General features: G+C 49.4%; 1 protein-coding gene across 2 annotated transcripts in view; it reads right to left on the reverse strand.

Annotated features, from left to right (window-relative positions):
- Positions 1–628: 628 nt before the first annotated feature.
- AHSG (alpha 2-HS glycoprotein) overlaps positions 629–27,579 on the reverse strand; it is a 35,392-nt gene continuing 8,441 nt past the window's right edge. Inside the window, exons 3-7 of one of the 2 annotated variants that reach the window (XM_029069250.2) lie at positions 24,681–24,765; positions 19,938–20,101; positions 17,123–17,227; positions 11,519–11,605; positions 629–996 (exon numbers count right to left, since the gene is read on the reverse strand). In XM_029069250.2, coding sequence (XP_028925083.1) covers positions 817–996; positions 11,519–11,605; positions 17,123–17,227; positions 19,938–20,101; positions 24,681–24,765 — 621 coding nt within the window. In that variant the 3' untranslated portion in view covers positions 629–816. Of the gene's footprint in view, positions 997–9,771; positions 10,124–11,518; positions 11,606–17,122; positions 17,228–19,937; positions 20,102–24,680; positions 24,766–27,579 lie in introns of those variants that run through there. The other variant, XM_007667385.3, reaches the window with a different exon arrangement.

Raw genomic sequence — 27,579 nt, forward strand, 5'->3', positions numbered from 1 at the left:
AACAGTACTTGGCACACAGTAAGCGCTTAACAAATACCATCATCATTATTGTTATTATAAATTGCAACTTTATTCCTTTTAATAACAAACTGTGTAATGTATTTCTTATTTTTAAACCGTCCTATACAAGAATCGGTGACAGGGATATCATTTCCAGGATATAATCTGAGCATTACCTCTGAATATATAATTTCGATTTTGTTTTCAACCTACTGAAAATCTGTTGTGACGTAACAGATGTCTTGAAAAACACTACTTCATGTCCATTAAGTATTAGCTTCATGCTCCAGTGTATTCTGTTTCCATTAATTCTTAGATTCCCTATCATCATGCCTGTCCTCTACTATAAAGTCTTCAAATATGTGACCTTCATTTTGAATCATCGTGCATGCTTCTTCTTTTAGTTCCAGTATTTCTATTGCTGTGTCAAACTAATATAAAGCAAATTTATCCATTACAGAAATAATAAGATTTTTCTCAGTGCAGGACGTATTTGTGTCATTTCCATTCTCCCGGTATTATCAAGTTTCATTCTTTGATGCACCTTGGCAACGTCTGCTTATCCACTGCTGTATCATTTTTGCCCATTATTTTTGCTCAAGTAAATACGTAACGAATTCACGTTAGCTGTTTGACACGCGGAACGTGTTACTGTAATTCTGTTCCCGAAAGGCAACGCAGATTGTGTTGGGCGCAGAAAATGACCGCTTTATTACTATGACTCAAATGCCTTACGTTCGGTTTCTGTTCGCGCTCTGCTTTCTGTTTCTGTCCTCGTGCCTCTTACTGGGGATTTCCCAGCTTTCGATGAAAGGTCTACAAGGAGTCTTCCTTAAAAGAAGTCAGAGGGGTCTCCACCATCTTCAACCAGTGAAGCCCTTTAACCAGGCCGGGCCGATCTAGTGAAGTTGGAGGAAGCACACCATGACCAGGAGTGGATGTGAGAGGGTCGATCGAGCCGGAGGGAGCAGAGAGGACTGAAGGGGAGAGGAAGACCTAGAAGTCAATCGTGTTTATTAAACGCTTGCTGTGTGGACAACACTGTACTAAGTCTTTGGGAGAGTACAGTAGAACAGTATAACAGACACATTCCCTGCCCACAATTAGGGTCACACCACATCCTCCGAAAACAACCAATTCCCAATCCTGCCCGAAAGCAACCAATTCCCAATCCTGTTTTGAAAGTTTCCCAGGAACTGAAGTCCCACACTTTCTTCGGCACACCATTTCAGGTTTTAATCCTTCCGACATTCAGGAAGTTCTTCGTTTGGGCTAACTAAGCTTACTGCAAGTTAAGCATTTCTTTCCCCCTGCATACAATGGTGTTTATCAAGCGCATACTATGTGCCAGGCACTGGGTTCGTCACAAGACAAGCAGATTGGACACAGTCCCCGGCCCACGTGGGACTCCCGTCGTAAGAGGGAGGAAGAGGCGGAGGAAGTGGCAGAGCCAAGGCAAGGACCCAGGTGTCCTGACACCCTGCCCTGGGCTTTGTCCACTATACGCCGCTGCCTCCCTCGTCTTCTTCACTCTTTAAAAAAGGACAGTGCCGTGAACCTTATCTCTTATTGAGTCTTCTCTTCACCAGACTTTTTATGGTGAAGGGCAGAATGGGAAATTTTTAGAGGTATGAGAGAGAATGGGTATGAGGTAATGAAGAAAGCAATAACATACTGGAAAAGAAGACAGAAGAGATAATGCTTTTAAGTTAACTTCTCTTAAGGGAATAATTGCATAATATAAAACGAAACGAGAATATTCTAAATCTAAAAAGAACCTCAGGTCCGTTAACCTGTCATCAGAATTCCTATTTTCCGGCATTTCAATTACATTTGGTATTTCCTCTCTGGACCCACCTGAGCTGCTCTTTAAGTCCCTTGATGTGCAGAGACCAGAAATGAATCCAATAAGGACTGAATGAATAGTTCAAATAGAAGAAATACTCCCTGGATCTTTAAGTGATATACTCATATGAATCCATTCCATGACATAACCAATGTGCAGAAGCTTGTGTTTTCATTACACTTTTTGAATATATCATGATGGAAAGCTTAGAGCATAAGTAGATTAAATATAGGAAGAGACAGCTGGGTGGTGTCAGCCAAGGTGTGAATTTAACTCACAACCCAACTTCAATCTCATCCTTACTGTCCTGAGCAGCAGGGTGGCCTAGTGCAAGGAGTCAGGAGAGCTGGGTTCTAATCCTGCCTCTCTGCCGGTCCGTTTGCTGTGTGACTGGACAAGTCATTGAACTTCTCCGTACCTCAGTCTCCTCATCTGTAAAATGAGGATTAAAACCAACATCTCCCTCTCCCTTAGATGGTGAGTTCCATGTGGGACAGGAATTGTGTATGATCTGATTACATTAGATCTATCCCATTGCCTAATGCTGGCATTCATTCATTCATTCATTTGGACGTATTTATCGAGCGCTTACTGTGTGCAGAGCACTGTCTTAAACACTTGGGAGAGGACAATATAATAATGAACAGACACATTTCCTGGCCACCACAATTATTATCATCACTTTACTGAATTTGGTGTGTGAGCGGCTTTTCCGTATTAAATTCCACAAACTATAAAAGAATAGCAAGGGTGTAAAGCATTCTAATGGAGGTGGATCCACATTAAAATTATAAGCATTTTTTAAATCAAATAATGTCAAACAAGGTGGAACCTTTCAACGCTCTACCTCTTAAGCTCTAAATTCCCACCGAATCAGTGGTTACTATGATGCAATTTTCCCATGACACAGGGTCCTTTAAGAACACAACTAATAGGCAATAACCAACTTGATCTACATCTCTGCCCCTGTCCTCTCCCCCTCCCTTCAAGCTCGCATCTCCTCCCGCCTCCGGGACGTCTCCACCTGGATGTCGGCCCGCCACCTAAAACTCAACGTGAGCGAGACCGAGCTCCTCATCTTCCCTCCCAAACCCGGTCCTCTCCCAGACTTCCCTATCACCGTGGAGGGCACGACCATCCTTCCCGTCTCTCGGGCCCGCGATCTCGGTGTCGTCCTTGACTCGTCTCTCTCGTTCACCCCACGCATCCTATCCGTTACCGAGACCTGCCGGTTTCACCTCTACGATATCGCCAAGATCCGCCCTTTCCTCTCCACCCAGACGGCTACCTTACCGCTACGGGCTCTCGTCATATCCCGGCTAGACTACTGTGTCGGCCTTCTCTCCGATCTCCCTTCCTCCTCTCTCGCCCCGCTCCGGTCTATTCTTCACTCCGCTGCCCGGCTCATCTTCCCGAAGAAACGATCCGGGCCTGTCACTCCCCTTCTTAAACAACTCCAGTGGTTGCCTGTCGACCTCCGCTCCAAACAGAAACTCCTCACTCTAGGCTTCGAGGCTGTCCATCCCCTTGCCCCCTCCTACCTCTCCTCCCTTCTCTCTTTCCACCGCCCACCCTGCACGCTCCGCTCCTCTGCCGCCCACCTCCTCTCTGTCCCTCGGTCTCGCCTATCCCGCCGTCGACCCCCGGCCCACCTCCTCCCACGGTCCCGGAACGCCCTCCCTCCTCACCTCCGCCAAACTGATTCTCTTCCCCTCTTCGAAACCCTACTTAAAACTCACCTCCTCCGAGAGGCCTTCCCGGACTGAGCTCCCCTTCTCCCTCTACCACCCCCCCTCACCTCTCCGCAGCTTAACCCTCTTTTCCCCCCATTTCCCTCTGCTCCTCTCCCTCTCCCTTCCCACCCCCTCAGCACTGTACTCGTCCGCTCAACTGTATTTATTTTCATCACCCTATTTATTTTGTTAATGAAATGTACATCGCCTCGATTCTATTTATTTGCCATTGTTTTTACGAGATGTTCTTCCCCTCGACTCTATTTATCGCCATCGTTCTCGTCTGTCCGTCTCCCCCGATTAGACCGTGAGCCCGTCAAACGGCAGGGACCGTCTCTATCTGTCACCGACTTGTTCATTCCAAGTGCTTAGTGCAGTGCTCTGCACGTAGTAAGCGCACAATAAATACTATTGAATGAATGAATGAACTTGATGATATCATTTTAGCATTTTTAAAGAACAAGAATGCATCGCTCATTTACAGGCAATTATGCCTGCCGGGGCTACTTCTGTAGAATTTGTGTTTAGAAAGTTTTCCCCATCCTATGTGTCAATGATTTATTTTCTGGCCTTAGGCTGACTATTTTGCATTCAGCCTTATTTCATTTTTCCTATTGAAATAATTGGCTCAAGGTCCCATAGTAGGTTGTGGCCTCCAGTTTCTGGAAATTGGATCTGTCTGGATTCACTTAATACACGGGGAGTCTCGGGAACCTGGTGGATGAATCACTCCATAAAGGCCAGCTGGGGTCTTGCCTACTCCGAAGTGGCTACAAGGTTCCAGACCGTACTAGCCCCCCAACGGCTTCAGAACAGACATGTGCTGTTGGATTGGAATCTCTCTGTCTCTCCAGGAATCCTGAATATTATCTTTTTTTAAACTGTACTTGTTAAGCACTTACTATGTGCCAGGCACTGTAGTAAGCACTGGAGTAAATACAAGCTAATCAGGTTGGACACGATCCCCATCTCGCTCAGGGCTTACAGTTTTAATTCCCATTTTACAGATAAGGGAATTGAGGCCCAGAGACGTTAAGTGACTTGCCAAGGTCACACAGCAGACAAGAAGTGGAGTTGAGATTAGAATTTAGTAGGGCACCTGGCACATAGAAGGTGCTTAACAAATGCCATGATTATTATTATTATTGCTGTTATTATTATTATTAGAATGCAGGTCCTTCTGACTCTCAGGCCCATGCTCTAACCACTAGGCCACACAGCTTCTCCATACTTCTACTAGGCATGTCCTGAGCAGAGGTGGAGGTAAAGCCAGAACAGGTTGGACCTTAGTTCATTCATTCAGTAGTATTTATTGAGCGCTTACTATGTGCAGAGCACTGTATTAAGCGCTTGGAAGGGACAATTCGGCAACAGATAGAGACAATCCCTGCCCACTGATGGGCTCAGAGTTCCGGTCAAACCGTGCCAGTTCCCTGCTGTGCGATCTTGGGCAAGTCACTTAGCTTCTCTGCGTCTCGGTTTCATCATCCGTAAAATGGGGAGTCAATCTTGTTCTCCCTCCTACTTAGACTGTGAGCCCCACGTGGGGCCACGACTATATCCATCCTGATGAAATTTTACCTACCCTAGCCCTAGAAAGAAGAGCACTTGACATGTAATAGAAGCAGCGTGGCTTAGAGGCCCGAGCATGAGCTTGGGAATCAGAGGATGTGGGTTCTAAGCCCAGCTCCGCCACTTGTCTGCTGTGTGACCTTGGGCAAGCTGCTTAACTTCTCTGTACCTCAGTTACCTCATCTGCAAAATGGGGGTGAAGACGGTGAGCCCCAAATGGGTCAACCTGATTAGCTTGGATCTGCCCCAGAGCTGAGAACATTGCTTGGCACATAGTAAGTGCTTAACAAATACCATTATTATAAATAACAAATGCCACAATAATAATAACAGCAACAACAAGAATGAGGGGCAGAATGGGCATTCTGGTATGAATCGTTTGGAAGTGCTCATCCCGGCTTCACTCCCTTGCTGAGTTCCATGACTGGGCCAGATTTACAGATCTCTCTTTGATGATAATAATAACGTTGGTATTTGTTAAGCGCTTACTGTGTGCCGAGCACTGTTCTAAGCCCTGGGGTAGATACAGGGTAATCGGGTCGTCCCACGTGAGGCTCACGGTCTTAATTCCCATTTTACAGATGAGGTAACTGAGGCCCAGAGAAGTGAAGTGACTCGCCCACAGTCACACAGCTGCCAAGTGGCAGAGCCGAGAGTCGAACCCATGACTTCTGACTCCCAAGCCCGGGCTCTTTCCACTGAGCCACGCTGCTTCGATCTAGGAGGGGAACACAAAGGACCTGGAGCAAGCGAGGAGATGCGCACAAAATTCACTAGACCGAAAGCTCCTGGAGGACGGGCTACCGACTCTATTATAGCGTTCCCTCCCAAGCGTTAGTTGTAGTGTTCTGCACACAGTAAGCCCTCGATGAATACCTCTGATTGATGACTTGTTTGCTTGATTGACTGATGAAAAAATCCCTCTGGGTGGAAGCTGCAGGTACTCCAGGAATTGCTTCTATTCTCCCAGTGAGTCCAGTTGAGTGCTGGGTGGAGGCTAAGGGGCAGAGAGGGCAACTTTTGGGTGAGGAGGTGGGGGAAACAGGCCTGCAGCCCCGGCTAGAGCTGGTCCAGGCCAGGTTATGGGCTAATTGGACCACGGCCAAGGGCAAGGACATCATCTCTCCTTCGGGGTTACTTCGCGTACCGATGGAGCGGGGACCGAAAGCGTCGCTCATTCTGGCCACGGCTCTTCTCTCAGCGGCTTCCTTCCCCCTGACCAGACCCCTTCTCTGCCACATGAACATAGTTCATAGAGCACGGGCCTGGGATCAGGGCCGTGTGTCACCTTCTAATCCCGTCTCCTCCACTTAATAATAATTCATAAAAATGATGGTATTTGTTAAGCACTTACCACCAAGCACTGTTTTAAGCACTGGGGTAGATACAGTGTAATCAGGTTGTCCCATGTGGGGCTCAGAGTCTTCACCCCCCTTTTACAGATGAGATAACTGAGGTACAGAGAAGTTAAGCGGCTTGCCCAAGATCACACAGCAGACGAGTGGCGGAGCCGGGATTAGAACCCACATCCTCTGACTCCCAGGCCCGTGCTCTTTCCACTAAGCCACGCTGCTTCTCTATGACCATGGGTAAGTCACTGCATTTCCCTGTGCCTCGGTTACCTTTCATTCATTCATTAAATTGTATTTGTTGAACACTTAGTATGTGAAGAACACTGTACTAAATGCTTGGGAGAGTACAATACAACAATAACCAAAGCTCACCTCCTCCAAGAGGCCTTCCCAGACTGAACTCCCCCCTTTTTCCCTCTGCTCCCTCTACCCCCGCTTCACCTCTCCGCAGCTAAACCCTCTTCTCCCCCCTTTCCCTCCCCTCCTCCCCCTCTCCCGTCCGGCCCCCTCAGCACCGTACTCGTCCGCTCGACTGTCTATATCTTCATCACCCTATTTATTTTGTTAATGAGATGGACATCGCCTCGATTCTCTTTATCTGCCGTTGTTTTAATGAGATGTTCTTCCCCTCCAATCTATTTATTGCCATTGTCCTCGTCCGTCCGTCTCCCCCGATCAGACCGTGAGCCCGTCAAAGGGCAGGGACCGTCTCTATCTGTTGCCGATTTGTCCATTCCGAGCGCTTAGTACAGTGCTCTGCATACGGTAAGCGCTCAGTAAATACTATTGAATGAATCCTATTAACATGGCAGCAGTTTCGATGGAGAGGAAAGGACAAATGGGTTTTTAAGAGTGTGAGCCCCACATGGAACAAGGACAGTGTCCAACCCGATCAGCTTGTATCTACCCCAGTGCTTAGAGAAGTATTTGGCACATAGTAAGTGCTTACCAAGTACCATAATGAGAATAGTAATAATAATAATTATTATTAATTACTATTTCAGGCTTTCCTATGCCTGGCACATAGTAAGTGCTTAACAAATACCACAATAATAATAATACTAATAATAATGTCGGTATCTGTTGAGCACTTATAGCACTTACTCTGTGCAGAGCACTGTTCTAAGCGCTGGGATAGATACAGCGTAATCAGGTTGTCCCACGTGAGGCTCATAGGCTCACTGGAAAGAGCACGGGCTTTGGAGTCAGAGGTTATGGGTTCGAACCCCGGCTCTGCCACTTGCCAGCTGTGTGACTTTGGGCAAGTCACTTAACTTCTCGGTGCCTCAGTTCCCTCATCTGTAAAATGGGGATGAAGACTGTGAGCCCCACGTGGGACAACCTGATTCCCCTGTGTCTACCCCAGCGCTTAGAACAGTGCTTGGCACATAGTAAGCGCTTAACAAATACCAACAGTATTATTATTATTATTATTACACGTCTTTTTGAGAAGCAGCGTGGCTCAGTGGAAAGAGCACGGGCTTTGGAGTCAGAGGTCACGGGTTCAAATCCCAGCTCGGCCACCTGTCAGCTGTGTGACTTTGGGCAAGTCACTTCACTTCTCGGTGCCTCAGTTCCCTCATCTGTAAAATGGGGATGAAGACTGTGAGCCCCACGTGGGACAACCAGATTCCCCTGTGTCTACCCCAGCGCTTAGAACAGTGCTCGGCACATAGTAAGCGCTTAACAAATACCAACATTATTATTATTATTATCATTTTACAGATGAGGTCACTGAGGCACAGAGAAGTGAAGTGACTTGCCCACAGTCACACAGCCGACACGTGGCCGATCCAGGATTCGAACCCATGACCTCTAACTCCCAAGCCCGGCTCTTTCCACCGGGCCACGCTGCTTATTGTTATTACTATTATTATCATAATTATCACTGCTATTAAGTCACAGAGCCTGAAGAGACGGAACCAGGATGGGGAGAGCATCTGAGAAGGGGCCTTTACACTCCATTTTCTTCCTCCCCGACCCTGTAGCCCTGGGGGGGGGGCCGAGACTGGACGGAAACATGCAGCGGCAGTGGGTGGGCGAAGGTGGGATAAAGAAAAATCTTCATCGGGGGGGGGGGGTGGGTCTGCTCATGGGTCTGATGGGGAGGGGGACGCAGGCCAAGCCGTGCATTCCCCCTGTGCTCGAGGACTTGGTGCTTGAGAACTTTTACTCTGGTCTTCCTTGTGTTACAAGGTTTTTCAAGAAAGGAACCCCTGGGTTCTCGATGTAGCGTCCTGCAGAGAGGAGCCGAGAGAAAGTACGCAGCCGTAATGATGACCGTCAGTCCTTTATGAAGTAGTTTTTAATTAAGATTCTTAAGGAGGATTTCTAATTAGGGAGTCTCACATTAGGCGGTAATGCAATTCTAATTCCTTCCCCTAATGAGGTTAAGAGTTCAACAGAGAGGCGGAAGGCAGCGTAGCCCAGTGGAAAGAGTATAGGCCTGAGAGTCTAGGGGACCTGGGTTCTAATCACCGTTCTACCAGTTGGCGTGCGTGCGTGTGACCTTGAGCCAGTCATTTAATTTCCCGAAGCCCCAGTTTCTCGTCTACAAAACGAGGATGATTTTTCCCTCCATCTCAGACTGTGAGCCTCGAGTGGGACTGGAACTGAGTGTGACCTAACTCATTTCTTCTCTGGTGCACAGTATGGTCTTTAGCAAACACTACTTTTAGTCCTAAGCGTAGATCACAGGCTTGGAATCAAGTAAAAGTCTGAATTACTCAACGTCTCTTGATCCACTTGGGGTCTTCCCTCTGCCCTCTTGGATTTGAGGACGACGTGAGCCTCGTCTGTATGCCGTGTAGCGGAGAAAAGGTATTTTTGCTTTGAAATTAATAATAATACTTGTGGTCTCTGTTAAGCACTTAATCCGTGCTAAGCTCTCCACTAAGTGCTGGGGAGGACACAAGGCAATCAGGTCACACCTGGCCAATCGCTTCCTGGGCGCAGAGCGTGGCTCACGGTCTAAATAGCAGGGAGGAGAATTTAATCCCCATTCTACAGAGGGAACTGAGGCCCAGAGAAGTCAAATGACTGCTCGAGGTCCCGCAGCAGGCAGGTGACGGAGCTGGGAGTAGTCTTCGTGACTCCCGGACCTTTTCAGGACAGTGCTTGGCACACAGTAAGCGCTTAACAAATACCGTCATCATCATCCCTAGGCCTTGCTACTGCCCTCCATCCCACCCCCCAAATTTTTGAGAAATGAAAATCGTGCTCCCTCTCTCCTCCGGGTCTCTCTTTCCTTCAGCCTTTCCCTAACAGATATGGAAGAAAGCTGGGTCTCTAAGTTAATCCTTCCGTTGCCAGGAGCACGGCGGCAGAAGACCCCCTCAGACCTTGAAGTGCCTAAGCCTTCCCGGGCAGACGGGAAGTTTAGGGGCCGATCCCTGGGGTCCTGACTGAGGTTGGTGTTGTTCGCCGGAGGGGGATTCCATTGAACTGGCCAGATGGGGCCCGTGAGGCCCGCGGAAGGAATGCTTCAGGTCGTGGTGCTGCAAGTGGGTGACCAGCGGTCCCGGTGGCCTGGCCGCGTCGGGACCTGCCCCGCCAGGAGTTGCGACTGGAGGGACGGTGGCTCCTCCGACATTAGCCCCGTCTGGCTGGGGAACCGCGGGCTGAAAGACGAAAACATTCCCCCGGTTTGTTTCGGTCTTATTGCTCGGCAGCCGAAGACACCATCGGTGCTGACCGGATCACCAGAAGGAGGAAATAGTGTAGCACTTCAGTCCTTTTTTTTTGTTTTTTAGTGCTATTGGATAAGCGCTTACTCTGTGCCGGGTACCGTTCTAAGCGCCGGGGTAGATACGGGCTTATCAGCACGGTCTAGTGGACAGAGCGGGGGATCGGGATTCAGAGGGACCGGGGTTCTAATCCCGGCTCCGCCACGTTTACTGTGTGACCTGGGGCAAATCACTTTACTACTCTGGGCCTCAATTACCTCATCTGTAAAATGGGGATTAAAACTGTGAGCCCCGTGTGGGACAAGCAGGGTGTCCAACCTGATTATCCTGTATCTATCCCAGAGCTCAGTACAGTGCTTGGCACGTAGTAAGCACTTAATAAATACCTTTTTTAAAATACCATCTATCCCAGAGCTCAGTACAGTGCTTGGCACGTAGTAAGCGCTTAATAAATACCATTTTTAAAATACCATCTATCCCCGAGCTCAGTACAGTGCTTGGCACGTACTGAACCCTTAACAAATACCATTTTTAAAATGCCACCGTTATTATTATAATGATGACGATCGCTGCCCCATTTTTGCAGCGGCCCATTTTCAAATTAATAGTGAGTGGATGGTATCTAGGTAAATAGGAGCTCTCACATATTTGAAAAAGGAAATGAATATTCATTGCTATTTGAATTATTTCAAATAAAGCAGATCCCTTCAATTTATCAAGAGGCCACATATAGCCAACCTAGAGAACTCTGCTTTGAAGACCCAGGTCTAATCGCAAAGGCCACCGATGGCCCGCACTGAGTAATTAGAAAGGTCCCGACATGAGAGAGAGAAATAAATACTAATGAGGATTCATAGAGTGTTCTAAACAAATTTCTATGTATGTAGGCACCAAAATTCTATAAGCTTTCTGGTAGGACCACGGGGCTGGTAATCAGGAGGTCATGGGTTCTAATCCCACCTCCGTCACCTGTCCGCTGTGTGGCCTTTGACAACTCACTTAACTTCTCTGTGCCTCAGTTACCTCATCTGTAAAACGGGGATTAAGACTGTGAGCCCCACATTGGACGGGGATTACGTCCACCTAATTTGCTTGTATCCACCTCGGCACTTAGCACAGCTCCTTGAATGTAGTAAGCCCTTAACAAATACCACAATTATCATTATTACTATTATTATTTCCCGTGGGATCAAGTACTATAATCACCATTTTTTTTTTTTTTTTTTACCTGGAAAAATTGTCGCTCACCCTGGGTGGGTAGGGTGACTATTTTCTCGGCTATTCTACATGTTCTGCTAATGTGATTGAAGATATTCAGAGAGGTAATACCTGAGGATCAAAAACTACACAGCCAACTTGGACTTCTTCACCACCTCCGACTCGGTAGAACAGCGAGGCCTTGCAGAAACCCGATTGCTAGGGGAAAGAGGGTAGAGATAAGAGAACAGATTACATTCCTCGACAGAAGGCAACCTGAATCTCAGACCCAGCTAGACTGAGGTACTAACACGTCTGTGAACGTTCCCTGCTGGGCGGTTTAAATTGTTTAATGATAATAATAATGTTGGTATCTGTTAAGCGCTTACTATGTGCAGAGCACCGTTCTAAGCACTGGGGTAGTTACAGGGCAATCAGGTCGTCCCACGTGAGGCTCACAGTTAATCCCCATTTTCCAGACGAGGTAACTGAGGCCCAGAGAAGTGAAGTGACTCGCCCACGGTCACACAGCTGACGAGCGGCAGAGCCGGGAGTCGAACTCATGACCTCCGACTCCGAAGCCCGGGGCTCTTTCCACTGAGCCCCGCTGCACGTCTCTCCGGCGGTCTTCTAATTTAAAAAGAAAACAGTGAAATGGCGAGCTGCAAGTGGTGTAACATTTTAACGAGAGAAATCCCTCCTATAAGGAGATAATGCAAGAGCGTAATAAAGTAGCGGGGGGTTCCCTTCTCAGGGTCGCACCCGGAGAGCTTCCAGTCCTCTACCAGTCTCCGCTACGGGAGGAAGAGTCAAGCAGAGGCCTGGCCGTTCCATTCCTAGCTCGGCCAGCGGCTAGCGCGCGGAAGGCCCATCCGCTAAACGCCAAAACTCACCAGGCTGGACAGCAGCGGCGGGGGAGAGAGTCGAGGGCGGGGACTCGAGTTTACCGTGCGGAAGGAGGCAACGGTGAACCGCTTCCGTCTTTTTACCAGGAAAACTCCCTGGATCCACTCCCGGAATGAGCGCAGATGGAGAGCGGGGCGTTCAGGGAGAGATGCGTCCCTGGTGTCGCTACGGGTCGGAAACGACTCGACGGCATGAGACGAGTGGGAGGTTGGAATGGCGGTATAACGTGATCCGAATCTCAGATACTACTACGGGGAGATATTTTTTTAGGCAGACTAAGCGACTGCAGACTAAATCCCCATAAGATTCCCAACTAATGCATCTTTTTCCGTAACCATAAAACAGGCGTAGAGGTCAGTGTTTTAATCAGTATTAACAGTAAACTTCGTTCCTGTGCCCTCTGTCCTCATCAGTGGTATTTATTGAGCGAAAAGCACGGTGTAGTGAATGGACCACGGGCCCGGGAGTCAGAAGGCCATGGGTGCTAATTCTGGCACCTTGCCTGCTGTGTGACGTTGAGCAAGTCACTTCACTACTCTGTGCCTCAGCTATCTCATCTGGAAAATGGGGATTGAGACTGTGAGCCGCAAATGGGACAGGGACTGTTTCTGACTAGATCTGCTTGTAATAATAATAATAATAATGATGTTGGTATTTGTTAAGCGCTTACTATGTGCAGAGCACTGTTCTAAGCGCTGGGGTAGACACAGGGGAATGAGTGCTTAGTACAGTGCCTGGCACATAGCAAGTGCTTAACGGATACCATCATCGTCACGACGTAGGGCACTGTATTCAGCTCGTTACGGACGGGGAACGTGTCTGTCGTTATACCGTATCTTCCAAGCGATCGGTGCAGTGCTTTGCACACAGTAAGCGCATAATAAATATGGTTGAAAGATCGGATGAGTGAATAAGCTCTTTACGTTGGTATCTGCTAAGCTCTTACTGTGTGCCGAGCACCGTTCTAAGCGCCGGGGTAGACACAGGGGAATCGGCTGGTCCCCCGTGGGGCTCGCACTCTTCATCCCCATTTTACAGATGAGGTCACTGAGGCAGCGAGAAGTGAAGCGACCCGCCCAACGTCACAAAGCTGACAAGTGGCCGAGCGGGGATCCGAACCCGTGACCTCTGACTCCAAAGCCCGGGCTCTTTCCACCGAGCCACGCTGCCTCTCTGCGGAGTACAACACGACCGAGCTGGTAGGTACAGCTTCCTCCCCACAGCGAGCCCACAACCTAGAGACTCTAGTAGCCTCCTTTTGGAATCGGGGGTGGCCGCCTACGGAAAAGAGATGGGAAGACTGGATTTGGGTGAGAGTGAACATTTGGGCCTCATTTGGGCCGGGGAGACCCAGTAAGGCCCCACTTCCGGCAGGAGTGGCGGGGGGTGGTTTCCCAACCGCGTCGGCAGCGGGGAAAGTCGTAGCGGCGGCGTGGCCTCTCCCCTTCCTCTCTGCTGCCGTCATTCATTCCTTCAGTAGTATTCATTGAGCGCTCCCCATGCGCAGAGCACCGGACTGAGCGCTCGGAATGGACAAATGGGTAACCGATGGAGACGGTCCCTGCCCTCTGACGGGCTCACGGTCTCGTGGACGGCGGACCAGCGGGAAGCCGAGCAACGGATCCCGGCGGCGACGGCGGCAGCGGAGGCACTGGCCCTTCAGAGCGGGAAAGGACCGGGGCCGGGGACGTTGGGAAAGGCCGAGAAGCCGCCGCAGCCGCCGGAAGGGTGGGAAGCAGCGTGGCTCGGTGGAAAGAGCCCGGGCTTCGGAGTCAGGGGTCATGAGTTCGACTCCCGGCTCTGCCACTCGTCAGCTGCGGGACCGTGGGCGCGTCGCTTCGCTTCTCTGGGCCTCAGTCCCCTCATCTGGAAAATGGGGATTAAAAGTGTGTGAGCCCCACGTGGGACGACCCCGACGACCCTGTATCTCCCCCAGCGCTTAGAACAGTGCTCCGCGCAGAGTAAGCGCTTAACGAATACCAACATTATTATGGCTTAGCTGCCTTGCTTAGCCTTTCCAAGCCGCAGATTTCGGAGTGAGTGCGCTCGCTGTATTTGTATCCGGCTGTTGCCCCGCCTTGTAGAGCTCACTCCTCTGTCGATCCATCACCTGCATTTATCGATCGCTTGGCCCAGTGGAAAGAGCCCGGGCTTAGGAGTCAGGGGTCGTGGGTTCTAATCCCCGCTCCGCCACCTGTCAGCTAGGTGACGTTGGGCAAGTCACTTCACTTCTCGGTGCCTCCGTTACCTCATCTGTAAAATGGGGATGAAGACCGTGAGCCTCACGCGGGACAAGTCGATTACCCTGTATCCCCCCCAGCGCTTAGAACGGTGCCCGGCACATAGCAAGCGCTTGACAGATCTGTTAATGAAACGTACATCGCCTCGATTCTATTTAGTCGCCACCGTTTTTACGAGACGTCCTTCCCCTCGACTCTATTCATCGCCATCGTCCTCGTCCGCCCGTCTCCCCCGATCAGACCGCGAGCCCGTCGGACGGCGGGGACCGTCTCTATCTGTCGCCGACTTGTCCGTTCCAAGCGCTTAGTACGGTGCTCTGCACAGAGTAAGCGCTCAATAAATACTATCGAATGAACAAATACCAACATTATTATTATTATTATTGTACTAACCGCTTGGGAGAGTACAATATTACGGAGTTGCTAGATATGTTGCCTGCCCATGCCGAGCTTTGCATTTCTGTCTAGACCACGTGTTTTCTCTCTTTGTCTTTCTGCCTGTCCCTATCTCTTTGTTTTTTGTGTTCGGCGCGGCGTTTCCGTCTCTGTTCTGAATTCTCTCTTTTTCTTTCTGCTGCCTCTGTCTTCGTCCGTGTGTTCACCTTAGCATTTCTGCCTAGACCATGGTTTAGAGAAGCAGTGTGGCTCAGTGGAAAGAGCCCGGGCTTGGGAGTCAGAGGTCATGGGTTCGAATCCCAATCTGCCACTTGTCAGCTGTGTGACCGTGGGCGAGTCACTTCACTTCTCTGGGCCTCAGTTCCCTCATCTGTAAACTGGGGATTAAGACCGCGAGCCTCCCGTGGGACAACCTGATGACCCTGTAACTCCCCCAGCGCTTAGAACAGTGCTCTGCACATAGTAAGCGCTTAACAAATAGCAACATTATTACTATTATTATTATTCTCTCTGCCTTTCTGCCCGTCTCTATCTCTTTGTTCTTGTATTCATCACTGCTTTTCTGTTTAGACTATGTGTATTCTATTTTTCTCGCTGCCTGCCTCTGTCTTTGTCCATGTGTTCATTTATTCATTCGTTCGTTCGATAGTATTTATTGAGCGCTTACTATGTGCAGAGCACCGTACTAAGCGCTTGGAATGGACAAATCGGGAACAGATAGAGACGGTCCCTGCCCTTTGACGGTCTAATCGGGGAAGAATTTACAGTCTAATTGGGGGAGAGTTGAATTTAATTGGGGGAGAGTTGAATTGTGTTCAACTTAGCATTTCTGTCTAGATCACGATTTCTCTCCCTTTTTCTTTCTGCCTGTCTCCTTCCCTCTGTTCATGCACGTCTCTCTCGCTCTCCTCTCCCAACTCTCTATCTAGCTCTGTCTCTGCCTTCCTCTAAATCTTGGGCTGTGGCCCTGCCTCCTCCACTGGAAGTCCCATATCCCGTCCCACCTTTGGCTTCAGAGAACATCGTCGCTTTAGGGATGTGGCAGCCAATAACCTGCCCTCTCGGTTTGGCCCAGATACTACAACTTCAGTCTCGCTAGTGAAATCAGTTTACGAAGAAAAGACCATTTAGTGGACCCCCTGATCAAGGAGTCTGTCTTCTGCACTGCTAAGAGGGATATTTGGGAAGGGCAGTGATTCCCTTTCCAACATTCCTGACGTTTTCCTCAAGTAAACTGTGGAGGGAAGCAGCGTGGCGTAGTGGGTAGAGCACAGGCCTGGGAGTCAGAAGGTTATGGGTTCTAATCCCTGCTCTTGCCTGCTGTGTGACCTTGGGCAAGCCACTGCACTTCTCTGGGCCCCAGTGACCTCATCTGTAAAAGGGGGATGAAGACTGTGAGCCCCACGTGGGACAACCTGATGACCTTGTATCTACCTCAGCGCTTAAACGGTGCTCGGCACATAGTAAGCGCTTAACAGATACCATAATAATAATAATAATAATAACGATAAGTAAGCCACCGTTTTTGACCTCTTCTTCCCGAAGTTATCGCGGACGTAAAAGTCTGTGGCACCGGCGGAGCCCATCTCTGTTAAAGTCAAGCGCCCAGTAAGAACCTGATCGAGAACTACAGGGGTTTGGGAGATTTGAGGCCTTTCCCGACTAAGCCCTCATTTCCTTTTCATTCATTCATTCCATAGTATTTATTGAGCGCTTACTATGTGCAGAGCACTGGACAATCCACTCCCTTCTGCGTTGCCCCGCTCTGTTGCCTTTATTCACCTCTCCCTCGGTCCCGCGGCATTTACGTCCTTTTCCGTAATTTATTCATTTCTATTAATGTCTGCCTGCCCCTCCTCCACTGTTCACTCCTTGTGGGCACGTAACGTGTCTACCAGCTCTGTAATTCTCTCCCAAACACTTAACACAGTGCTCTGCACATGGAAAGCACGCATTCATATTAATGTCTGGCCGCACGCCCCTCTAGATTGTTCACCTGTTGCGGGCAGGTAATGTGTCTACCGACTCTGTTGTATCGTACGCTCCCAAGCGCTTAACCCGGGGCTCTGCACACGGCTAGCACTCGATCATTCCGACTGACTGATTGATTTGCGAAACATGGGAAAATCAGCGTTTGCCTTATATCAGGGATCAGTGGCTGATGTAATCGGGCCTAAGCTTCCCATCCACTTACCTCTGGCCCTACCACCAGGTTACACTTGGCCGGGTCGGAAACCTCTCTGGCCGCACAGTCAGTGGCGCCGACCGCAAATTCCACAACGGTGGACGGTGGCAAATTCTGAAAGGGACAGAGAGCAAAAAGTAAGTGTTCTCGAGACAGCGTAATATAAGGAAGGGGCAAGGAGAAGCGGGGCCGTTGTTTGGCTGAGACCCTTCGGTAGCTACTGTTACCGATTTGTCCGTTCCAAGCGCTTAGTCCAGTGCTCTGCACATAGTAAGCGCTCAATAAATACTATTGAATGAATGAATGAATGAATAAAATGTTCAGCGTAGAGAACAGCATTAATAACAGGAATATCAGAAGCAGCGTGACTTAGTGGAAGGAGCCCGGGCGTGGGAGTCAGAGATCGTGGGTTCCAGTCCCGGCTCCGCCACTTGTCTGCTGTGTGACCTTGGGCAAGGCACTTCAATTTTCTGTGCCTCAGTTACCTCATCTATAAAAATGGGGATTAAAAAATGTGAGCCCCACGTAGGACGATCTGATCACCCTCTATCTCCCCCAGCGCTTAGAACGGTGCCCGGCACGTAGCGCTTAACAGATACCGTCATCGTCATCACTACTAAATAACGACATTTATTAAGCACTTACTATGGGCTCAGTAATGAGTCGATCAGTCGTACTTATTGAGAGCTTGCTATGTGCAGAACACTGTATTAAGTGTTGAAGAGAGTGAAACGTAAAGGAGATTCATGCATTCATTCAATCGTATTTATTGAGCGCTTACTTTGTGCAGAGCACTGTGCTAAGCACCTGGGATGTGCGATTCGGCAACAGAGACAATCCCTACCCAAAATAATAATAATGTTGGTATTTGTTAAGCGCTTACTATGTGCAGAGCACTGTTCTAAGCGCCGGGGTAGACACAGGGGAATCAGGTTGTCCCACGTGGGGCTCACGGTCTTCATCCCCGTTTTACAGATAGGGAACTGAGGCACCGAGAAGTGAAGTGACTTGCCCACAGTCACACAGCTGACAAGTGGCAGAGCTGGGATTCGAACTCGTGACCTCCGACTCCACAGCCCATGCTCTTTCCGCTGAGCCACGATGGGCTCGCAGTCTAAAAGAGCTATGTTCCCTGCCCACAAGGAACCTCCAGTCTAGCGGGGCAAAATACGCGTCCTGGGGTAGATACAAGGTTATCGAATCGGACAAGTTTCCCTCCCCACGATCCTCATTTCTACCTCCCGTTTAACCTCAGTTTACAGACGAGGAAACGGAAGCCCAGAGAGATTAAGTGACTTGCCCAAGGTCACCCCGCAGGCAAATGACAGAACTCAGGTCTCCTGACTCTCAGTTCAGTGTTCTCGCTACGAGGTCGCCCTGCACCCTCTGAGTCAGGCTTGAGCCTGATCTCCACCCCTGATTCCTCTTCTATAAAATAATAATGATTGTGGTATTAAGCACTCATTATTAAGTACTTATTATATATGCTCCAGCACTGAGTACGGTGCTCGGTACATAAGTACTTATTATATATATATATATAATAGTAGTAATAGTATTCACTAAGTGCTTTCTGTGCGCGAGACCCCGTATTAAATACTCGAAGAGAATACACAGGTGGGATTAAACCCAGTTCTTGTCCTTTGGGAACATAAGCAGATCAGACCCAATCCGTGTTGCGCATAGGGCTCAAAGGAGGAGGAAGGCAAGATACTTCATTTCCATTTTACAGATGAGAAAACAGAGGCCCAGAGAAGTCAACTGAGAAGCAGCGTGGCTCGGTGGAAAGGGCACAGGCCTAGGAGTCGGAGGTCATGGGTTCTAATCCCGGCTCCGCCCCCGTCAGCTGTGTGACTTTGGGCAAGTCACTTCACTTCTCTTTACCTCAGTTCGCTCATCTGTAAAATGGGGATGAAGACTGTGAGCCTCACGTGGGACCACCTGATTATCCTGTATCTACCCCGGCGCTTAGAGCAGTGCTCAGCACACAGTAGGCGCTTAACAAACACCAACAATATTATTATGATTATTTGCCTAAGGACATAAAGCAGGTAAGCGGTGGAGCCGGGATCCCAGCTTCCAGGCTCGGACTCTTTCCACCCAACACGGAAAACGACAGTGCTCCCCAAGTTCATTAGTGTTTTCCTTTCCAAGCTCCGTAGCCCCCTTTCCTTGTACTGGGGAGTTCGGCTCTGTCCGTACAAGGGTTAGCAGATGCTTTTTCAAACTCAAACTGGGGAAGCTCTGCTTTGCCCTGAATTCCCCTCAATGTAAAGGAAAACAACCAGTTATTTTGAATGACGCCTACGCTCGCCGAAGGGGCTGACAAGGACAGAATTATCTAGACCTAGGAGGAAGTTCTTCAATGTGTAACTTAAATGAGAGCATTCCATCTTGCCCACGAGAAGGGGAATCGGAACGGCCACGGGTCCTGTCGAGGGGCATCTGAGAGCCACCCTCTCCACCGGAAAGGGAATCCCCGCAGTCAGAACGGCCTAGTCTAGTGGATAGAGCACAGATCTGGGAGTCAGAAGGACCTGGGTTCTAATCCCTGCTCCTCCACTTGCCTGCCGGGTGACCTTGGGCAAGTCACCTCACTTCTCTGGGACTCGGTTCCCTTATCTGGAAAACGGGGATTAAGACCGTGAGCGCCACGTGGGACGGGGACTGCGTTCAACTTGACTATCTGGTATCTACCCTAGCGCTTACTACAGTGCTGGCAGATAGCAAGCACTTAGATACCACAGTCATTGACAGATACCAGAAAAAAAGGCTCTGCTTCTTCCTTCCCCGCCTCCAGGTTGATCCTTCTTTCAACGCTTACCACTTTCTTGGCCCTGGAGATCTCGAGAAGCCGGAAATAGGAGCCGTTGTTTTCAGAGTTGAATTTGGCCAGGGCGGCCTCCACGGCGTGAGTCACCGCGGTGTCGTTCAGACGGGTCAGCAAGGAACAGTCAGGACACACTTTGAGGACATCCTCGGCCGAGTCTATTGGAGAAGAGATGAAAGGAGAAAAATGTCCTGATTTCTGAAAGTATTGAGCACTTACTGCGCTCAGAGCACTGTGCTAAGGGCCTGGGAGAGTACAGGACAAAAGAGTCGGTAGACCCGTTCCCCACCCCCGAAAGAGCTTCCAGTCTAGAGGGGGAGACTGGAATGAATATTCTTAAATAATTTACAATATGTAGTTTATAGATTTGTACATAACTGCTGTGGGGCGGGCGGGGGGTGGGTGAAAACCAAATGCCGAAAGGTCACAGATCCAAGCTTGTAGACGACAGAGAAGGGAGAGGAGGCCAGGAAAAGGGGGCTTAGTCAGGGAAGGCTTCTAACACAGGAGCGGCGCGGTTCAGTTGGAAAGAACACAGGCCTCAACACAGAGACCGTTGAGAAAATTCAGGAATCTGAGAATGGCTCGTGAGGGTCGGGCTTGAAGCACCTAAGTCACGTTTAACTCTGCCTTTTTTTACGGTATTTGTTAAGCTCTTACTACTCGTCAAACGTTGTTCTAAGTGCTGGGGAAGATACAAGTTTATTAGGTTGGACACGGTCCCCGTCCTTCAAGGAGGGAGAACAGGAGAACTGAGTCTCAGAGAAGTTAAAAGTGACTTGGCCAAGGTCACACAGCAAGTAATTGTCAGAATTGGAATTAGAATCCAGATCCTCTGACTCCCAGGCCTCTGCTCTTTCCAACTAAACCGCGCCGCTCCTGTGTTAGAAGCCTTCCCTGACTAAGCCCCCTTTTCCTGGCCTCCTCTCCCTTCTCTGTCGTCTACAAGCTTGGATCTGTGACCTTTCGGCATTTGGTTTTCACCCTCCGCCAATCTGACCGCGGTTATGTACCAATCTATAAACTACATATTGTAAATTATTTACGAATATTCATTCCAGTCTCCCCCTCTAGACTGGAAGCTCTTTCGGGGGTGGGGAACGGGTCTATCGACTCTTTTGTCCTGTACTCTCCCATGCCCTTAGCACAGTGCTCCTCTGAGCGCAGTAAGTGCTCAATACATACCATTGATTGATTGACTATGATGACTTTTGAGATTTTGTTATCACAGGGCTCAAAGTAAAAATGAACTCTTGGCGGAACACGGGGCCAGCAAAGACATTCACTGGTGCTTGGCTGATAATCAATCAGTAAATAAATTGTATTTATTGAGAGCTTACTGTGTGCCGAGCACTGTACTGTGCGTTTGGAAGAGTCCAGTGCAAGAGAGCTGTCATGTTCCCCTCGTTCTTTTTTAATTTGTTAAGCGCTTACAACGTGCCAGGCCCTGTTCTAAGCGCTGGGGAGGATACAAGGTGATCAGGTTGTCCCATGTGGGGCTCACAGTCTTGATCCCCATTTTTCAGATGAGGTGGTAACTGAGGCACAGAGAAGTTAAGTGACTTACCCAGAGTCACGCAGCTGACAAATGGCGGAGCCGGGATTTGAACCCATGATCTCTGACTCCCCAGCCAGTGCTCTTTCCACTGAGCCACGCTGCATTCCCCAGCGAGCTTACAGTCCCCATGAGATCGAGACATCTGTCGGCGCCCGGACGTCCCCATGAGGTGGGGGGGGGGGCCGGGTTCGGAAGGCGGAGGGGTGGGAGAAGCAAGGAATTTCGGACTGGGTGCGAAAGGCGGAGGGGAGGGAGGAAGGGGTGGGAGAATCAGGAATTTCAAGCTCCGGCCAGCGGCTGCTCTGGCTGACCCTCCACCCGGGCACGGGTCGCGGGTCACCACCGGGCCCCAGGCCGCTGCCTGCAGCCGGCAGGGAACCTGTTGTATATTGGACTCTCCCGAACCCTTAGTTTGGGAAGCAGCGTGGCTCAGTGGAAAGAGCCTGGGCTTCGGAGTCAGAGGTCATGGGTTCGACTCCCGGCCCTGCCACTTGGCAGCTGTCCGACTGTGGGCGAGTCACTTCGCTTCTCTGTGCCTCAGAGACCTCATCTGTAAAATGGGAATTAAAACTGTGAGCCCCACGTGGGACAATCCGATCACCCTGTATCCCCCCAGCGCTTAGAACAGTGCTTTGCACATAATAAGCGCTTAACAAATACCACCATTATTATTATTATTAGTTCAGTGCCCTGCACATGGGAAGAGCTCAATAAACATCAGAGATCAACGCTGACCGCCTGCCCACGTCCCGCCTCTGGCCTGGAACGCCCTCCCTCCTCATATCCGCCAGATGATGACTCTCCCTCCCGCTTCAAAGCCTTACTGAGGGCACATCTCCTCCGTCCCAGACTAAGCCCCATTTTTCCTCGTCTCCCACTCCCTCTGCGTCCCTCCGCTCCCTTTGCTCTCCCGCTGCCTCGGCCAGTCCCACAGCACTTACGTGTATGTCCCTGAAGTCTGTCTCCCAGCCTCTGGACTGTGAGCTCGTTGTGGGCGAGGGACTGTTGATGGTTGTACTGTACTCTTCCAAGTGCTTAGTACAGTGCTCTGCACACAGCAAGCACTTAATAAATAGCAATGACTGAATTGATTGACTGAAAGAGCCAGGAGCAGCAGGAGCTCAGGCCGGCCTCCTCCATTCCCTCCTTCCCCCCGGCTCCCCGAGAGCAGCCCCTTGGCCTCGGCGTCCTTCCCAGCGCCCTGATGACTGCCCGCAGAGCCCATAACCCCGCCGGTGCCCAGCGGACCGTCTGTCCCGCGGCGGTTCGGGCCCTGAGCCGTAACACTGGGTGGGCACTCTCTCCGCCTCAGGGCCGAGGCCGCCCCTTGGGATTCGTGCCCCTGCGAGGGGCAAGCCGGCTCCCGTGCCGCTACGGGAGGCCCAGAGAAAATCAAGTGCCCGCCTAGAAAGAATTCAACCTGAGGCAGGTGCACCACACCGCTTCTTCTTTGCCAGTTGCCCCGGGACCAACTCCACAGCAACCTATAGATGGATCTTCGTTCATTCAGTCGTATTTATTGAGCGCCTACTGTGTGCAGAGCACTGTACTAAGCCCTTGGGAGAGTACCGTACAGCGACAGAGACGACCCCTGCCCACAACAAACTTACAGTCTATATCCAGTTGCTTCCTTCCACCTATAAGTTCTACACCTATAGCGTCCTTCTCCTTCACTAGACCGTAGTAATGATAATAATGATGGTATTTGTGGAGTGCTTACTGTGTGCCGAGCACTGTTCTAAGCGCTGGGTAAGCTGGTGGAGAGCGGGGATCCTGTCTACCTATGCTTTCATACTCAAGTGCTTAGTACAATTCTATTTATTTGCTGTTGTTTTAATGAGATGTTCATCCCCTCGATTCTATTTACTGCTATTGTTCTTGTCCGTCCGTCTCCCCCGATTAGACCGTAAGCCCGTCGATGGGCAGGGACCGTCCCTATCTGTTACCGATCTGTCCATTCCAAGCGCTTAGTCCAGCGCTCTGCACACAGTAAGCGCTCAATAAATACTATTGGATGAATGAATGAATACAGTGCTCTGCACACAGTAAATGCTCGGTAAATGCCATTGCTTGCTTGATTAATCACCCTGTTTGGGACTTTTTTTATCTTCCCTTTCTACATTATCAGCTCTTATTTCAAATCTTCAGCCGACTGGCTGCCTTTGAAAGGATCCTCAGTTCTATTAAAACGCGGCCGTTGCTTTCTGTTCATTTCCCCATTCGATCGTATTTATTGAGTGCTTACTGTGCGCGGAGCACTGTATTAAGCGCTTAACTCCAGTGCTCTCGGTGTCCGACCCAAGATGGTCGTGAAAACTCATCAACTGTTTCTGCAGCTGTATCAGACGGCACTCAAACAGGTTCAGTGTGTTGGAGAAATATTCCTAATTCCCTAAAGGCAGGCTAACCAAAACTCATAGTGAAAACACACGTTACAGCAGACTGCGAATCCCGTCTCCCACTTTTCCCATAAAATGGAATCACGGTAATAATTATCCCATCCTTCCTTGGAGGTTCTGAGGACTCATTAATAAATGGCCACGAGCCTCAAAAATTGCACCCTACTCACAAATATAAATGACTGTTTCTTCATGGCTAGGACCATTTCGATTTAGTTAACCTATTAAGCTCATAATGGGCAGGGAACGTGTCTGATAGTTCTACTCACCCGAACGTTTTGTACAGTGCCCTGCACATAGTAAGCGCTCAAGAAATACCGTCGATTGACTGATATATACTGTATCTTCACGGTACCCACCAGTTTCTCTCATCTGAAGCAAAGGACCTTTAGTACAGCGCCCTGAACATAGTAAGCGCTCAAGAAATACCGTCGATTGACTGATATATACTGTATCTTCACGATACCCACCAGTTTCTCTCATCTGAAGCAAAGGACCTTTAGTACAGCGCCCTGAACATAGTAAGCGCTCAAGAAATACCGTCGATTGACTGATATATACTGTATCTTCACGGTACCCACCAGTCTCTCTCATTGGAAGTAAAGGACTTTTCAAGTTCCCAACCTAAGAAAACGGATCACCGATAAGATCTTTCACCTTATTCCCTTTTTTAAAGAGACGGATATATTGATCTAATTTGGAAAAAATCATGTTTCTGCCCTTCTTCAGGCCGGTCCTACCCACACAAACCTACGAGGGAAAAGAAGAAAGAGCCCTTACCTGGAGAGGACTCGCACTTTGCAGACTGCACGGTAAATGTGCCTTTCACCTTCATCAGCTTAATGTCACAGTCTCCTTCGACAGCCTAGAGACAGGAAGACCTTGGCAATATCATATCATGGAGAAACCAAAGAATCCCAAACTGGGGACGAAGGGAGAACGTGGATTTTACTTCTGCCATCTGATACTCCCGCTGACATTACTGAAGAAGACTTGCAAGTATCGTCTGGCAAGTGGCTTCGTGAGTTACCGATGTGCCCTTCTCTACATCCCACTGAGACCGTCTTTACTGGCAGGATTATATGCCGATCGTATTTATTGAGCACTCGCTATGTTCAGAGCACTGTACTAAGCACTTGGGAGAGTTCAGCACAACGGAATTAGCAGACCCGTTCCCATCTTCGAGATGGGCAGCAGGAAGTCCGGCTGAAGGGAGTGGGGCAGAAGAATACGACATTTTGCAGGTTTACGTCTAAATAATTCTGTCATCTAAAATGATCCATCGATTAACGGTATTTAGCGAAAAGCGTACGGGCGTGCTTAGGAGGGTTCGGTGGAATTAACAGGCACGAACCTCATCCTCAAAGAATTTACATTAAGCTTGTTGTGGGCGGGGAACGTGTCCACCAACTTAAAACGCTGGTATTTGTCAAGCGCTGACTGTGTGCAGAGCACTGTTCTAAGCGCTGGGGGAGATACAGGGTAAATAGGTCGTCCCACGTGAGGCTCACAGTTAATCCCCATTTTACAGATGAGGTAACCGAGGCCCAGAGAAGTGAAGCGACGTGCCCACAGTCACACAGCCGCCAAGGGGCAGAGCCGGGAGTCGAACCCATGACCTCGGACTCCCAAGCCCGGGCTCTTCCCCACCGAGCCACGCCGCCCGACGTGGCACCTGGGCTGTGTCCGACTTGATTGACTCGTAACTACCCCAGGGTTCAGTAGAGTGTCTGGCACGTAGTAAGTGCTTAACAAAGACCACAAAATAAAAAGTTCATACCGTATCCCCAAGACTAGCGGAAGACGGAACGGCATTATGACAGCAACCAAGCCGTTTCTTTATTTATGACGTGTATGTATCTATAATTCTATTTATTTATATCGAGGCTATTGATGCCTGATTACTTGTTTTGATGTCTGTCCCCCCCCCCCCCCCTTCTAGACTGTGAGTCTCTTGCTGGGTAAAGATTGTCCCTATTTGAGACAACAATAAGGGAATAAGGGACCTCCCCTTCTCTTCTCTCTGAGAAGCAGCGAGGCCTAGTGGAAAGAGCACGTGCTTGGGAGTCAGAGGTCGTGGGTTCGAATCCCGGCTCTGCCACCTGTCAGCTGTGTGACTTTGGCCAAGTCACTTCACTTCTCCGGTGCCTCAGTTCCCTCATCTGTAAAACGGGGTTGAAGCCTGTGAGCCTCACGGGGTCAGCCTGATTACCTTGTATCTACCCCAGTGTTTAGAACAGCGCTTGGCACATAGTAAACGTTTAACAAATATCATCATTTACTTTTATTTTATTTATTTGTTGCCGAATTGTACTTTCCAAGCGCTTAGTACGGTGCTCTGCACACAGTAAATGCTCAGTAAATACGATTGAATGAATGAATGAATGAATGCAAAGATGTTTCCCAGTTTTCTCCCATGTGTCATAAGACAACGTGAAGCACGTCCACGTGAGCTGTGAATTATTTATGAATATGTGGGTGACTGGTCACGTACAAAATTCTATCGGAGTAAGATTTAGGGGCAATCATTTATATCCTCTTTTGCTCATCCACTGTCTTCCGCCAAGAATTCAACCTATTCTACAGATTTAAGTTTTTATTTTACTCGATTCTCAGAAGGCAATGATTGTAATTGTGGTATTTATTATGCGCTTTCTATGTATCAGGCACTGTACTAAGCGTTAGGGAAAATACAAGATATTTCAGGTCCCACATGGGGATCCCAGTCTAACTAGAAGGGAGAACCCATATCGAATCCCCACTGATGAGAACTGAGGCACAGATATGTTAAGTGACTTGCCCAAGGTCACGCAGCAGAGGAGCGGCAGAGCCGGGATTAGAACCCAGGGCCTTCCGTCTCTTAGGCCCACGTGCTACGAACTAAGCCACGCTACTTCTGCCAAGATTCCCGTGAGATGAGATGCTAGGTCGCAGGCGTAAGGACCCTCAGTACAGTGCTTTGCACGCAGTAAGCGCGCGATAATCACGACTGAATGAAAGGACAAAGAGAGGATGATCGTTCTGGTATCCTCAGCCCCACGAGAATAATGATAATAATAATTACGGTAAAATCTGGGTGGGATTTTCAACGCCAAATATAATTCGTTAAAGGATAATAATAGTAATTCCTCCCCCTGTGTGACGTTTCAGAATATATCTCTATTCTAGGCCCGCTGCCATCTTTATTCCCCGCTCCCTCTGCCCGTTGTCTGATACCCGGACTGAAGCGCTCATAATTAGGTTAATAATTATGGTATTTGTCAAGTGCTTATTACGTATTAAGTGCTGGGAAGACTCTTCTGTCTCTCAGTTCGCTCGGCAGGGAAGTCAAACTACTTTCGAAAGGCATGAGCGAACCCGGCGGTCAGGGCTGATTGGTCAAGAGAAGCGACCGTGTGAAACGTTCCCCCGCGCGGAGCCACAGCGTGGACCGGGGGGCGTGTTTCCCGTGCGCCCTGTCACTCGGCCTCTATGAGTCAGGGTGACGTCGGAGTTAATTTCAGAGCGGGGCCCGAAGCCAGCTCAGTGCAGAAGGCGGCACGGTTGGGGGCGATGGTGGTTTTGGACGCGGTTATTTTGGGAGCATTCGATGAGGCCTGGGGATCGAAACTGTGTAGAAGTGAATCGGTAGAAACGAAGAGCAGGCCAGAAAGCGGGGAGGGCAAGGATGGAGACGCGG

This window comes from Ornithorhynchus anatinus, chromosome 1 (assembly GCF_004115215.2).
Source record: "Ornithorhynchus anatinus isolate Pmale09 chromosome 1, mOrnAna1.pri.v4, whole genome shotgun sequence".
Taxonomy (NCBI): domain Eukaryota; kingdom Metazoa; phylum Chordata; class Mammalia; order Monotremata; family Ornithorhynchidae; genus Ornithorhynchus; species Ornithorhynchus anatinus.